We start from the raw sequence: 14,943 nt of genomic DNA, 5'->3' as shown, positions 1-14,943 counted from the left end.
GTTCCACCGAGCTGGGGGGGGATTTGAGACATGTAAGATTGAAAGATGGCAATGGGTAACAGTCGCATTGGTTACGGAGAAATCTCACCTGTTGCGGCCCTACGTGTACGTGCATCTGCTAGGTCCATGATTCGTCTAGGCGAGAGCGAGGTGGTGACGCCTTCTCATGCGACTTTCCGGTTCTCGAGGGCCGTCGTTGCGACCATGAACTGCCACGTAGGTTGTTTTGCGTACAGTAGAGCGGTGCCTGTCCGGCTGCAGATGAAACCTCGCACGACAGAGCCAGTCATACGAGTAACGCGGTACGGTGAATAGCCTCAGAGCCTCAAAACACCGCAAGCCCGGCGACTGTCGTGAATCCAACTGACTCAAGTGAACCCGTTTGCTCAAGTGCCACAATGACTCTCTCTCTCTCTCTCAACTTGTGCCCTGCAGCTGCTAGGCCCGGCCGTGATCTATTTATTGTCTCTGCTAGTGCATGTCTCAATAGTGACACACGCAGCTCCTAGCATGCGCGCCGGCAGAGCAGCTATGTCGGAGAGAGCCTATGCCATGGGCCAGGAAACCCAAAGGGCATTTCCCTCTTGAGTCTAAGCGACGATGATCTTTTACGGTGGGCCACCGTTTTCTGGAAGAAATAAAGGCAATTCGAATCCCATGCCGTTTCAGGCTGACGATGGGATTGGCGGAAAGCCCCCATGGGATTCTGTGGTTGGACAAAGCCGTGCCGGGCAGCACATGCGCCGTCGATCATACGCTTGCTGCCCGGCTGTTGTCGAGAACCTCTCCGTCTCTCGCTTTGACGCGGGTAGAGAATGTCCCAATACCTGACAGACATGCACCGGCTCGGCAGATATAAACGGACTGCTGCTGTGCTGTGGTTGACACCATCCGCAGGGAGAGCGCAATGGCGTTATGCAGGCCGGCTTATATGCAAGTATTCGGGTCATGAGTGGCGAGAAGCTCCTTGTGTCTGGCGGCCACATGGCTGGGCGGCCTAGACGCCCATGTGCCACCCGATCCTTTGATAGCAAGGGCGAAATGTGCAGATCGCGCGCGCGCAGGGCACCAACCGCATGCAAACACGCTGGCGATTTCAGGCAGCGTGGACGCCGTGTAATGTAATTCCACGAATGAAGCTGATTTGCCGGAAAGGAAAGAAGGAAAAAGAAAAGAAAACTGAGGGATCCAAGGGCGAGCAGAGGAGCCGAAAATAGCACCAGACGCCGATGGAGACGTCCCGCAGAGCATTCCAACCCAAAGCACTGGCGCTGTCTCGCCTGGACGGATGTATGTAGTATTACTTTTGCTGCTGGCCGGACTCAGCCCGGGTCTCTTCCTTTGCTTGCTTCGGCGAGCTTGGTGCACTCGCCTCCGGTCTTGGGAAGGGCCCTGAGGCTTTTGCCCGGAACCAGCATCGCCGGCTTCTGCTCCCAAGAGTCGTCCCCCTCCCCTCCTTGTGGTACACGCATTCTTACGTCGTGCGTCCCAAGGCTTGAGCCACGAGGACATTGGCGGATCCGGGAACCGAAGCCTCTTGGGCCCAACGTCAACGGAGACATTTTCTGGTCTCGGTCGCCCGTTGGGTTTCGACGGCCAACGTCTTGGATGTTGGCCGACCGAAGTGAGTGACAATGGCCATTCGCTGGCACAAAATGCTACTACAACTGTAGTGCCGCGGACGGAGCAGCGAATCGAGTTGCAGTACAGTAGCATTCGTCCATCGTCACGTTGTTGCTTGTCTGTCCAGGGTTCCTCTCTGGGAGGGTCAGCTCTGGCTAGCAGTGTCTCACTCTGGGCGTTATGGCTGCGTCCGTCGCAAAGCTCATCCCCCCCATGGAGATTGGAGATTGGACCCCCCCAGGCAAGGTAGCGTCCGACCGTCATTGTGGTAAAGGCTGGGCTGGACAATGGCACGCTTGTTGATCAGCCCTCGTTCTCGCCCTCGCGCTTTTGCTCTCTCTCGGTCTGCTGGAGCGCTGTAGCGTGGAAGCGACTCGGGAGTCGCGAAGGATTGATGGATTTGGGGGGAATGCGGGATCAAGGCGCGGGACATGGACGGCGGCAAGCCCTGCGTAATCCAATGTATTCAAGTTGAGGTCAGGTATCGACAGCAGGTGAAGGTGAACTTTGGCGGTTTGCAGGTAGAGTACTCCGTACAGGCGGGTGCTTTTAGCGGTCGCCGACCTGTAACTCAGTGGCCACCGGTACCAGCGCAGCGGGCGGGGCCCCAGAGATCCAGCGCACGCGAGCGGCGGCTCCGTCGCCAACAGCCCTGCAGTGGGAGTCTACGGGCTATTGACAGGCTACGGGCTACTTTGCCAGGTACCGGTACCGAATGGCGACGACCAGCGCCGGCGCCTTGCCCAGAGCAGTAGCATCTGCGTGGTTGGTGGGGAGGAGACCAAGCCAAGTGTCAGTTATCGCGGCGACGAGGCGTTTCCAATGGCATGGACAGTGACTGAATGTCAATGTCAATGTGAGTGTAGATGTGGATGTGACGGGGGGCTGAGCGAAAGGGCCAGCCAAGCCAAGCGCAGGGCTCCGCAGCTTCCAGACTCCTGGCTCTCGCGGTGCAGCTGGTCAAGATGCCACTCCGTACAGCAGCACCTAATACCGGCACCCCCCCCTTTCAACTGACGGATGATGACGATGATGATGCGGTTGAGTGGCATTAATGTACATACATGGAATGAGCTGGGATTGAAGAGCGAGCGACTGACTGATTTGATTGCTGTGGCAGCGACTTGCAGGTGGGCTGTACACGGGCGTGCGTCTATGTACATGTATTGGGAGGTATATAAGACGCCCATCTACCTGATCTATAAATGCTGTTGTGGCCTCGTTTGCCTCGTTTCTTCCTCCTTTGGCTGCACCCAGTATTGCTAGTAGTGTTCCTATTCCTTTCTATTTCTATCCCCAAGTATCATTATCCTACATTACAGCCTCCAGCCCATTGAGCGAATAAAGAAAAAAGAAGCCCAAGTCAGCCATCACATAAATAAGCACCTGACCACCGGTTCCAATCTCAGCTCAGCTCAGCAGCCTCGAAACGCTCCGTTCTCGCCCAACCGTTCAAAAGGGAAGCTAGGACCTTTGACTGCCATTGATCGAATTTGTCCGATTTGATTCGTTGTCTCGCATCCGGTTTGCGCGGGCGGCTACAAGAGTCAACAAGGAGAGAGAACCAACAAGGCGTTTGCAAGTGGGCGCCTCTCTCTTTTCATCTACAAGCAGCCAGGGGGGTTTTCTTCGAACTTGCTTTCGTTTCCCCTTCTTTCTTCTTTCTCTTGTCGTTTGCATACAAAGGAAACCAAAAAAAGGGACGGTTCAGCTGAACAAGCCTCGTTTTCTTTTTACCGCCTTGTTTTAGCCTTTGAACGAACTCGTACTTTGTGCACGTTAGACGGCCACTCCGCTTTCACACGCACGCTTTTAGCCTTTCTTTTCCGAGAACGGTCAGCCTCGAGGGGAAGAAAGCAAAGACACGACGACAAACGATCTCAGAAGATCGAATTAAGACATCTAAACTAGTGGCTGAAAGGCTCAGCCCGCATTTAAAAGACCGACTTTTCCTGCCGTGCAGAATCTGGGCCAAAACGTGTATTTGAGTGTTGCTTCGTCGAGTCGGGTGTCTTGGAACAGCAAAACCACCACCGACGTCTAAATCACATCACATCACATACCATACCAAGACATCGGCGCCCAAGGAGGAACACGCATAGAGAGGAGGAAATCCAATCGGAGCCTATTATATTTCTCACGACAATCTCCAACCAAACCGACATCATGATGCATCACCGTCGCCTGCCGTCTCACCACCGCAACCACCAGAGCTCCCTGCGCCGCCGCCTCGCCAAAAACCCCGAACTCGCCCACAAACTACACCAGATGGCACTCCCCCTGTCTCCTCTTGTCCAGCTCACCACCGGCGCCGTACACCCGCACTTCCCGCGCACCGTGCTGCAGTTCTGGCTCCTCACCGACGCTCAGCTCGAGTCCCTCGCTCAGTTCTACCACCAGCGCACCCCTTCTCCCTGGTCTCGACAGTACCCCTGCCCGATCAACTGGCGGTCCGAGGCGCCGCTCGAGGAGAAGCGCCGCAAGATGGGCAGGTTCATCGGCCTGAGAGGCTGCGAGAGCCCGACTGCGGTCCTCAAGACGGAGGAGCAGATTGCGAGAGACGCCAGCAGGAGCGCGGCCGATGAGGATGTTTTGAGACGAAAGATGAATCCATTTTCTCAGCAGTGAAAGGGAGGGCATTCCCCTTTTACTATTCTTCTCTTTGTCTGTCCAAAACACGTTTTTTTTTCAATATCCATCGTCATCATCGGTCTAGCATCGGCACCATCTTTGGGGGAGAGATGGCCGAGAGTTCTGGAGTTTCTTTAATTCGCCTTCTTTGAAAGGTTATACGGCGTTTGTTTTGCTTTTTTGGTCTTTATCATCGGGGTTGGGTGTTTTTCCTTGGGGCGGCTGCTACTTGCATCTTAGATTGGCGACTTGAGACCGTCACCGGCAAGCCTCCATACCGTGTTTTCGTACATATCATGTATATATATACTATACTGGGGAGGTACAATAACAACAGCATACATGGAGCATCGGAGGGAGAGGTGGACTTACAACGGGAGGGGGCTGGTTAGAAGATTTACAGCAATGACTTGATATGATATACAACTGTTATTACAAATACACAGTGGCTACGCAGCCTCTATCAGAAATATTTCCAAGTCGCGCAGAGACAAGAGACGCGGGATAGCTAACTTGGGGTTCTTTGATAGCCGCTTCCTAAATAAAGTACAGTACAAATCCAAACAGTTCCCTCGTCTTCTCTCGTATGTGATGCCCATTCAAACGCCATGAATTTTCTACCCACCATGGTCACTGCAATCGTGGGTGCGAGTGCAAGCTCTGTTGCGGTGCACCAACGCCCATTGATCATCTCGCCCTTTCCTCCACCATAGAATGTCTATATATACACAGGCGCCGTGGTTCGCGCCATGAATGCCCTCTCCTCTCTTTCTCTTTGAGATCTCTCTTTGTGCCCGCCGTCGTCTTGATTAGTCCCTCCCACTCATTTCTCGGGGGAATCAAACAACTACAGCGTCGTCCTCATGAGCGTCCTTTGTTGATCCCTTCTCGGATTTCTCAAGCTCCTTCATGAAATCTGCGCGGATCTGTCCTCGTTTCTTATCCCACCAAGCCTTCTCGGCATCGGTCTGGGCCTGTATCTCCTCTAGCCGCTGGCGGAGCTTGGTGTTGGCGGCGATTTCGTGTGCGGACTGGAAGATGATGGAGCCCCAGTTTGGCGCCAGGGCGTTGGCCTAGAATACCCGTGTTAGTCGTCGTCGCTTTGAGGCCCTACATGAGGCGGAAGGCCGGCATGTTTAGCGTAAGGACATACCTCGGTAACGACGTCTCTCAGTTCCTCCTCCATTTCCTTCTCTGCGCGCAGGAAGCGCTGCCACAGGTCATCGCCAACGCTTCCCCTCTGCAGAAGCGCTCCGCATGCCTGCTTGGCCGTCTTGATGTGGATCAGGCGCTCGATATCCTCCACCGCGCGACGCAGGAGGGCCGCTCGCAGGACGCCGTCGGGGACCTTGGGGGCCTTTTCGGCGCCTTCTTCGGGATCGAGATGCAGGAGAGAGAGGTAGATGTCTCGCTGGAGGTGAGGGCCGAACCAGGGCGCGAGGTTTGCGCTTTCAGCTGCAATCATGGAATGCGTTAGCGTTTGCGGCGAGAACGTCATGGGGGGAGTCCACTCGGATTCGTTTCGTACCAGCCTTCCGTCTGCGATAGATTGTGGAAAACGTCATGAGCGCGCCGCCGAGGACGATGAGGTAGGCGAATGGAAGGGCAAGGCCCTTCCAGTCAATGTCGAACATTTTGTCTGGTTTTTGGGGTTTCTGTTTTTCTTCTGCTTCTTGAGCGAGTGACCGGGAAAGTTTGTATTGACAATAGCCGTGGCCTCTCTCTCAATAAAGAAGCGTGCCGAAAATGAGTTTCCAGACAGGCGCACAAATGAGCGGACGAAGCAGCGTGGAATGGCGCAACGCTGGTTTGTTTTTCTCGAGGGCTGAAGTTCCCTGGATTATAAAGAACAGAGTGCAGTTCGGCCCTTGTCGCTGCTTATCGACACGTCGCACACATGCCACCCTTCTGGCCAGATTGGCGGCAGCAAAAAGCCTTGGTCGCGGGGTACGTACCGACCAACTGCCGCTTCTAGCAGGCGGAGAGCATGCGCGCAGTACAAGGTACCAGGAATGCCTTAGTAATGCTGGCGGGCCGATAGATGTTCCACCGCCAGCTACGCAGTTACTAAGCACTGCGGCGCCCGCTTCAGGCACACTGTGAATGACGCTTTTGCCGTACTCGTGCTATTCCCGAGCTGGAGCTCATGATTCAATAAGCTTCAACCGCCTCGGTTTCGCCTTTCCTCCCCTCCCGCAAGCTGCGAAAGCTGGACATGCTGCAGCCTGGCCTCGTTGCGGATTTATAACGCCCGTGTTTAAATTGTCTTCCTTCTTCTTCTCTTTTTCTCTTTTTATAGCCACCCACATTTTGGGTCCCGCTGCTTGATATATCGAATCTCCAACTTCACGCAGACCCGAATCCCCCCACCAGCAGCATCTCCCGCCCAATCTCTCGTGCTGCAACCACCATTCGCCCACCATGTTGATCAGACTGCGCGGGCCAGATGGCATGATTCGCCTGACGGTAGAACCAACGACTACCTTTGGTGATCTGGGACAGCAGGTCAGTACAAGCCTGAAAGCTGTCGATGTTGCTCTGGATGAAGACGATGATCTAACTGAACTATGATTTAGCTACTTACCCACCTACCTTCGACCGTTGATCCCAAGACCATCGTTCTGTCAAACTCACCCACGGGCCGCGATGCGAAGAGACTAGGTGATATTATCCAGTTTCAGATCGGGCAAATCGGCCTCAAGTACGCCGCTTAACATGACGTCCTCATACAGGACGTGGGGCCCGGAAGCACTGCTGACTTGCTGATGCATAGGCACGGCGATTTGATCTTTCTATCTTACCAACACGACGCTGCGAGCGGGACTACTAACGGCGAGGTCCCTGCACCGGTGACCTCTGCTAGGTTGAACGGCAAGCCCGTGCTGCCCACCGAAGACTTCCCGATCGACCCCAAACCCGAGAGAATCGCGAAGCCATGGGAAACAGTCAAGCAGTCGGCGGTGGATGACCGGCTAGACAAGCTAGATGGCAAGATCCCACGAGGACGAGACAGGATGTGCCGACACGGCCCCAAGGGCATGTGCGACAACTGCCAACCTATGGACCCCTTCGACCCGGGCTACCTGGTAGACAAGGGAATCAAGTACCCTTCATTCCATTCCCACCTGCGCAAGATAAACGCCGCGACGAACAAACCAGAATCTGGGACGTCTTACATCCCTCCTCTGGTCGAGCCCTATTTCCGAGTCAAGCGAGATTGTCCATCTGGTCATCCGGCCTGGCCAGAAGGCATTTGCACAAAGTGCCAACCGAGCGCGATTACGCTCAACCCTCAGACTTTCCGAATGGTGGACCATGTCGAGTTTTCCAGCCCTTCCATTATCGATGGGTTCATTGACGCTTGGCGTAAGACTGGTTCTCAGCGGCTGGGCTACCTTTACGGCCGATATACCGAGTATGCGGTAGTCCCGCTGGGAGTGAAGGCAGTTGTGGAGGCCATATATGAGCCACCCCAGGTCGATGAGGCTGACGGCATCAGCATGAACGCATGGGCCAACCAAAAAGACATTGACCATATTGCCAAGCTCTGCGGGCTGGAGCCTGTAGGTGTCATCTGGACAGACTTACTCGACTCAGGGCGTGGCGACGGATCCGTCGTCTGCAAGCGTCACCTCGAATCATATTACTTATCGTCTCTCGAGATATGCTTTTCGTCCAGATTACAAGCCCAGTATCCTAACCCTTCCAAGTGGAGTGACTCGGGCCAGTTCGGCTCCAAATTTGTCACATGCGTAATCACAGGCGATGAAGATGGGAACATTGCCATCTCGTCATACCAAATGTCTAACGAGGCAGTCGAGATGGTGAGAGCTGACATTGTCGAACCGTCAGCAGATCCCAACTCCATGCTTGTCCGCGAAGAGGAGGAAGATGACGGCTCCGTTAGTCGGACGAGGTACATACCTGAAGTTTTCTACCGCAAGGTGAACGAGTACGGAGCCAAGGTGCAGGAGAACGCAAAGCCGGCGTTTCCTGTCGAATATCTCTTTGTGACTCTGACGCACGGCTTCCCTGACGACCCTAAGCCTACATTCACTCAGACAGGATTTCCTATCGAGAACCGCGAGTACATTGGCGAAAGTCAAGAGCACTCTGCTTTGGCACGAGCTCTAAATCTGCGAAACGGTCAAAAGCCCAGTGATAACGGCCAAGAAGTATCAAACTTTCACATTCTGTGCTTCATTCACCAACTTGGAGTTCTTTCAAAGGTTTGCTTCCTAGCTACCCTTTTTTCGTTTCTTGTCGCAAGTCGCAAATTTGAATTTGGCTAACAATAAACTCTTCCTCCCTGCCCCAGGATGAGGAGGCCCTTCTCTGTCGCGTTGCAACTCAGCATGACCTCGCCGACTCATTCCAGCTCCGCTCTACAGGAGGCTGGCAGACACTACAAGTCATCCTGAACTCGACTGGTGAGCGAATCCCCAAGCGTCTAAGAGAGTATGATGGGGTTCCGTCAACGACCTCATCATCGGTCTCGTCACCTCCATTGTCTTCGTCGTCTTCTTTTCATTCCAAGGCCCCATCTGCTGTTGGTGAGCCGGGTGAGCCACTTGCTAAACGGTTTGCTGCCTTCAGGCTGAACGAACGTCGTGCCGCATCCCCGAGCAATTCTTCGCCAGCACCGCCGCCGCCGCCTTGAACTCTTTTTTTTTTCTCGTTGTAGATTGAAAAGAGCATATTCAACGTTTGTTGCTGTATTTTAGGGGGGAGGTTTCTGAGGGACAGGGGGTTATACTTGACAGTATTGGATGGAATGGATTTCAACAAGAGTCCAAGGCTATCGAGAGTTGAACTAGAATGGTTCGTTAATGGCATTTGGTGGGCGGTAATATTGCTTAGGGACACAGCGCGGGTATAGACCAGGAACAAAAGAAAGCTAATGCGTATTTCGGATGACAAGTATAAGGGGCCAAATGTGTCAACAACGTGAGCGTGCTGTGCTGTATTCCTTGACTTAGGACTGGCCACAGAGGTGGGTATATGTCAATACGCTGCCATCTAACAGATATTCTTCCAACAAGGCCACAACAACCCCAAGCATAACAATGGAAGACTAGCTCAGAAAAAAGGGCAAAGGAACAGCCGTTTCGAAGAAGCCAATAATGAGCAATCTCACGAAAATGAGAATGAGGAAAAACGACGGCTTCAACAACGAATCATTACCTGTTTATTGCGCTTGTCACGAAACATCCATGAACACTCAAAAGGAGCGAATTCTGACGTTGTTGTTACTAATGTGGAAGCTTTGCTGAACTGAGGAACAACGGGTTTGGAGTCTGGTCTAGAAAACGAAACGCCCAGTTCTCCATAGATACTTGAGTGTCCCTAGCATCAATAAGATTTCTATGTAGAGAAATAAACTAGATGGCGTGATATAATGTGAGGCTATAAAAGACCTTTCAACGACGCCTGAGTATGCGCAAACGGTTTACAGATGGTCAGCTATTACGGTTGTCTCCGCACCCATGTATGACGCATATTCCCAGAGAGACTGATTACGGCCACGTCCTCAGCATGTAAGTAGTCTTCATTGTAATTGTCAAATGGTGGCTCTACAATCTCGATGCCGCGGGGAGGCTGAATTTGGACCATGAGGGTTCCTTATGGCGTACGACCTTGCGGCCGTATGATGCTGTTATATCGAAGCAAATATCGAAAGATGAGGAACCTAGACTTCGTGACTATTGGAACGAATATCAAATACAGCAATTCTTTGGATGGGGGTATCGCCGCTATCAAGTTTCCCTCCCCTAGAGGTTTATCATTAGTAGCTACTCAGCTGGCAGTCTGACAGACAAAACATGCGATCAAGCTGCCAGCTGCCAAACTTGCTCGCCAGCTGCCTAGAGAACTATATAATCCGCCGAACTTTCTTCTGCATCTTCTTCCCACTTTCTTCCTCTTTCCTTCTCATACACTTTGCTTCTGAAGCAAGCAAGCCTCTCCTCTTCTCAACGTTACCAACAAGGCCAAGAAAAGGCACTATCCTAAGCAAACAAACATGGATATCGACAGTCCTAGCACTCCGCCTGTGACAACAACTTCACAAGAGACTCAAAAGGCAGTACGAGAGAAACGCCAAGAAATTCAGCAGGCCCGCGAAGAACTGAGAGAATTGGTCAAAGACATTCCAAACGGGTTCGCGGGACTGGCTGGTGATATCACCCGTTTAAAAGAGGAACTTGACTTGGACATCGAAAGAATTCATGATGACCACAAATCAATCGAAGAACGTTACAAACGCGTTTTAGAAGTATTCAATGAAGAATGGAATTATGCCAAAGAGTTAATCGAAGAACGATTCTTTACTCCCAAGGAAGAAAGAGAAATGCTCTGCTCCCGTGTAGAGTTACTTGTAGATGCACTCCAAACTCTTCAACAGGCCTCTGAGACGGAGATCCATCATCCTGAAGTGTCATTCAAGAAGGATCTCGATAGTCTCCGAAAGAGACTCGAACAACGAATTGGGCTGGGCTACGAGCTTAAGGCGACACTTGATAAGACGGTGGAGAAGTTGGAAAATGTTTGCAAGCGTGTGGATGAGTTTGAGAAGCTTATGGAGCAGTGATTGGGCTGGTTGGAGGGGTAGGGATGAGAAGAAGGTAGATGAGCCGTGGTCTCTCAATGGTTTGGTTAGGCTATGATTCGCCATTTTCAAAAAAAATCAGAGGTTGGATAGCCAGCCCTCAAGAAAAGATTGTTGCGACGCAACTCCTCAAATACACTCGAGTACCTTGTGATTGTCTTTGGAAATGTAAATCTTTCCTTTTTATCGGTGTTTACTGCATTCACGGCGACATTCAGCGACAATTTATAAATTGACAGGCTTCACCTCAAACCCGAGAGTTCCTTATCCTTAACATGATGGCTAAAGTAGATGACGATTTAGCAGAGGACGTGTCTAATCCGAAACTGGGCCTCAATCGGGCGAGAAGATATGCTGGAAAGACTGTGACTTCTGATGGTCATCAGTGGCACCACAAGATAGAGACTCGACAAGGTAGATGGCGGCGTTCGGAGAGAAATGTCTATATCTAGGTAGCAGTGATGTATCTCTATACGTAGCAATAACGGTGTGTCTCTCTAGTAGAGATGTATGTGTATCTACTTGCATGTATTGAGAAAGAGAATGCTAGCCAGCACCCCGGCGACTGGGCGAGGTTCGAGCGTCAAAAGAGGATTGGATCTTACCTACTAGGTACTCACTGATATTAGGTATTGATCCAATAATAGTATATAGCCAACTCTTTGAGTCTACCATTATCACTACACTTTACATATCCTCTCCTAATGTGCTGGCCGCTGTAAATAAAACTTACACATAACTCTCTTTCGGGTTGAATAACATGTTCGTCTACATTTATAACCGAAGCATATTGTCAGCCTGTCTGTTTCAAATGGCAGAGCATTTCGCATTGAGTTAAAGTCCATATAACACTGGGCAACAGACCCCAATTAATAATATTATAAATAATAGCCTTTTCCAAGGTGCTTAGATGAAACCTTTAGATCATGTTTCATCTTCTTGGCCAACATACGACAAAGTTGAACTCTGACATGGAAGAACTCCTTGATATCCCTATCATCAAGGTTTCTTGCGAAGAGGTTAGTGGGAACCGTCTAGTCTCTAGACTCTTCAAACCGCTGCAGTTATGCTATTGCGAGCATATTTATATTGCTCCAGCCTTGGCTTTGCGAAGCTTAGATCTGAATCGTGCTGCGTGAGAGCGTCTGACGTTGGATCGGGGAGACTCATCCTCGGCCAACTCGTCCGTGTCAACAACAAAAGCGGTTCTGTTGGATGGACCTCCAATGGTAAGTCCTGCCGATAATCCCAGGCCGGAGCTGGGCACAGAGGCGGAACCAAGGCCGGTACTAATGGATGAGTTCAGGTTGACGATGCCAGAACCAGTAGACCCAGATGGTGAGCCTGCCCCAACGGAAACGGGACCTGGGGAAGGCAGCCTCGGGACACCCGATCCGCCAGAACCTCTAGACCCTGCAGAAATTGCCGAGCCCAAGCCGGAAATACCTGAACCTAAACCCGCGACAGTAGATCCTACACCAGTTCCCGCGCCAGAGACTGTTGCTCCTATGGCAGAGATGATGGATCCCAAATCTAGGCCTCCAGATCCCAGACCAACACCAGTTGATCCCAAGCTGGGAGTAACGGCTCCCAGGCCATTGGCAGCCGACCCCAAACCTACCGCCGCTGACCCCAAACCAGTTGCAATAGATCCAAGGCCGGACGCTGCTGAACTCAAATTAGATGCTGCTGAGCCCAGACCGGAAGCAGCAGATACCAAGTTAGATCCCACGCCAGATAGGGCTGAGCCCAAGCCTGCACCAGTCGCGTTACCAGCAAGTGAACCGAGAGCTCCCGTCAGATTTCCAGGAAGTGGGCCAAGACCTCCGGTCAGATTCAAGCCAGTAAGAGGACCAAGACCTCCGGTCAGGTTAGCAAGAGGGCCAAGAGCTCCCAGAGCTCCCGTCAGATTCAGGTTTGGGAGTCCGGATCCCAAGCCGGGGATCGCTCTGGTAAGGTTATTCGCCAAACCAGTCAAATTGCCCAAGTTGCCCAGGCCTGTCAAGTTACCCGCACCAAGCCCGTTTCCAAGTCCCAATATGGATCCTAGGACATTTGGAGCAAGATTGCCTGGAGCACCTATTCCTCCAAGTCCTCCAAGTCCTCCAAGTCCTCCAATCCCTCCAAGCCTTCCAAGTCCTCCAAGCCCCCCAAGACCCCCAAGACCCCCAAGACCACCTAAGAGCCCTCCAACATCACCTCCAAGGCCCAGCAACACCAAGAGATTTCTAAGGCCGCGGAGCAAGCCTCCAAGGCCTCCGAGGCCTCCTGCATTGCCAAGGGCTCCAGTGAGAGCACCGGGCAATCCACCAAGAGTCCCGTTTAATCCACCAAGATTGAGCGAAGCGCCAGGAACGCTGCCAATTGGGTTGATTCCACCAAGAGTTCCATTCAAGACAGACCCAAGGTTAGGGATACTAATATTCCCTACAGGGACAATAGTTGTATTAACGGGTAGGATCGGAGTATTGCCCGCCTTTTCAGCATTCAAAAGCCGTTGTAGCGCACGGGCAAGCTGCACAGGATCAAGATTGTGCGAGGCTGCAAATTCTCTAACGACTTTTGTGACAGTGTCTTGGCTGGTGGCATTCTTGACAAAGTCAAGCAATTGCTTGAGCTCTGCGACCGTCAGTCTGGGAGCGTTCCCAGATACTGGGGGGTTGACAGATATTGGGGGATTGGTGGTTCCATTGATTATGCCAAGATTGCCAGTGAGGGCACCGACGAGACCGCCATCCAACAAACCGGGCAGACCAATTCCAGAAAGTCCACCCCTACCGCTGGTCAAACCATCAAGGGCGTTCACAAGACCGCCTAGGAGGCCCCCAGATCCCTCGAGGAGATTACCCAGGCTGCTGTCTGAGCTGCCGAGTGCCAAAACATTCTTCAAAGCCTGGAAAAGCCTGCTGGGATCAAGGCCATGTGCGACGGCGTACCGATTAAGATCGTTGGTAGCTTTCTGAGTGTCGCCCTTGGCATTTTTGACAATATCAATCAGGTCCTTAATCGTCGCATCATCCAGCCCTCCGACCACATTTCTGAAGATTTGGGTGGTAATCCCGTTGGCAATTCCCTGCAAAGTCGAAGCTGGGATACCCCCTATTGAACCGGTGCCGACTGCTGGAAGAGAGACATTTCCTGCTGGGACACTTGGCATAGCACTAGCGAGGCCGTTGACAACACTGGTAAGGCCGTTGACAACACCACTTAGGTCGATACCAGCTTTCTTAGCAGCTCCATTCAGTCCTTGGAGAAAAGAGCCTAGATTGATGTTTTGCTGGCCATTGAGTCCAAGGCCTTTCAGGAGATCGGCTGGTGAGATGTTGCCACTAGAATCAGCACCGAGACTCTTGAGGAGAGTGCTGACAGCGTTGCTATTGAGGCCAAGTCCCTTCAGGAGGCCATTCAGGTTAAGACCTTGGCTGCCCGAACCTCCGGTGTTGTTCAACACGCCGCTCAGATTCAAGTTTCCAACGTTGCTTCCGAGACCCAGCCTCGGCAGCAGGGTACTCAATGGAACAACTCCGTTGGAATCTGCACCAAGCTGCTGGAAGAGGCTAGGGAGATCTGGGGTGGTAACACCGAGGGTCTTGGCAATGTTGGTAAGATTGATGTTGCCCTTGCCATCGATTCCAAGACCCTGCAATAGCTTGCCCAAATTAGGGATTGCAGCGCTTGCGGTACCTGTGTTTCCAACAGTACCGTTCAGACCAATATTGAGCCCAATACCAGTGCCTTTGGCACCTCCGAGTACACCACCGAAGAGACCAAGAATTGTATCGACGATACTGCCAATACCGGTACCCAAAGCGCTGCCAAGATTCCCCCCTATATCACCAAATGTGCCTGATTCCTCTCGTTTTCTTAGAGAAGCTGTCACCAAGAGGTTGTTCAGAAGTTCGCGATCCGATTGAGTAAGTTGACCCGTGGATAGATGGGACTCTAATATTCTCAGAGCCTCTGAGTCCGGCTGCCGAAGTTGTAATGAAGATGCTCCAGTGGGTGCAGCCACTGAGCTTCCTGCAAAAGCAGTCAGAAGAATAAGGGCTGTGTTCAGCTTCATTCTGAACTTTGGAATAACG

General features: G+C 52.1%; 7 protein-coding genes across 7 annotated transcripts; 3 read left to right on the top strand and 4 right to left on the bottom strand.

Moving 5' to 3' along the window:
* Positions 1 to 927: 927 nt before the first annotated feature.
* Triagg1_8762 (uncharacterized protein) lies at positions 928 to 1,887 on the bottom strand (the record flags this gene model as incomplete). Its single annotated transcript, XM_062903644.1, has 1 exon — positions 928 to 1,887. The coding sequence occupies one exon, from the start codon at positions 1,885 to 1,887 to the stop codon at positions 928 to 930; it is 960 nt and encodes a 319-aa protein (XP_062752234.1).
* A 285-nt stretch (positions 1,888 to 2,172) lies between these two features.
* Positions 2,173 to 2,675, bottom strand: Triagg1_8761 (uncharacterized protein; the record flags this gene model as incomplete). The annotated part of the gene is made up of 3 exons (XM_062903643.1): positions 2,173 to 2,275; positions 2,330 to 2,561; positions 2,618 to 2,675. The coding sequence occupies 3 exons, from the start codon at positions 2,673 to 2,675 to the stop codon at positions 2,173 to 2,175; spliced, it is 393 nt and encodes a 130-aa protein (XP_062752233.1).
* Positions 2,676 to 3,789: 1,114 nt separating this feature from the next.
* On the top strand, positions 3,790 to 4,251 carry Triagg1_8760 (uncharacterized protein; the record flags this gene model as incomplete). The annotated part of the gene is made up of 1 exon (XM_062903642.1): positions 3,790 to 4,251. One exon carries the CDS (start codon positions 3,790 to 3,792, stop codon positions 4,249 to 4,251), a length of 462 nt encoding a protein of 153 aa, XP_062752232.1.
* An 842-nt stretch (positions 4,252 to 5,093) lies between these two features.
* Triagg1_8759 (uncharacterized protein) lies at positions 5,094 to 5,888 on the bottom strand (the record flags this gene model as incomplete). Its single annotated transcript, XM_062903641.1, has 3 exons — positions 5,094 to 5,327; positions 5,408 to 5,709; positions 5,783 to 5,888. The coding sequence occupies 3 exons, from the start codon at positions 5,886 to 5,888 to the stop codon at positions 5,094 to 5,096; spliced, it is 642 nt and encodes a 213-aa protein (XP_062752231.1).
* A 787-nt stretch (positions 5,889 to 6,675) lies between these two features.
* Positions 6,676 to 8,914, top strand: Triagg1_8758 (uncharacterized protein; the record flags this gene model as incomplete). Its single annotated transcript, XM_062903640.1, has 4 exons — positions 6,676 to 6,759; positions 6,831 to 6,955; positions 7,028 to 8,483; positions 8,573 to 8,914. 4 exons carry the CDS (start codon positions 6,676 to 6,678, stop codon positions 8,912 to 8,914), a joined length of 2,007 nt encoding a protein of 668 aa, XP_062752230.1.
* A 1,362-nt stretch (positions 8,915 to 10,276) lies between these two features.
* On the top strand, positions 10,277 to 10,843 carry Triagg1_8757 (uncharacterized protein; the record flags this gene model as incomplete). Its single annotated transcript, XM_062903639.1, has 1 exon — positions 10,277 to 10,843. One exon carries the CDS (start codon positions 10,277 to 10,279, stop codon positions 10,841 to 10,843), a length of 567 nt encoding a protein of 188 aa, XP_062752229.1.
* Positions 10,844 to 11,945: 1,102 nt separating this feature from the next.
* Triagg1_8756 (uncharacterized protein) lies at positions 11,946 to 14,924 on the bottom strand (the record flags this gene model as incomplete). Its single annotated transcript, XM_062903637.1, has 1 exon — positions 11,946 to 14,924. One exon carries the CDS (start codon positions 14,922 to 14,924, stop codon positions 11,946 to 11,948), a length of 2,979 nt encoding a protein of 992 aa, XP_062752228.1.
* Between the last annotated feature and the right edge of the window lie 19 nt (positions 14,925 to 14,943).

Source organism: Trichoderma aggressivum (genome assembly GCF_033847375.1).
Source record: "Trichoderma aggressivum f. europaeum strain CBS 100526 chromosome Unknown scaffold_045, whole genome shotgun sequence".
In the NCBI taxonomy this organism is placed as follows: domain Eukaryota; kingdom Fungi; phylum Ascomycota; class Sordariomycetes; order Hypocreales; family Hypocreaceae; genus Trichoderma; species Trichoderma aggressivum.
This window is presented reverse-complemented; position numbering and strand designations above follow the sequence as displayed.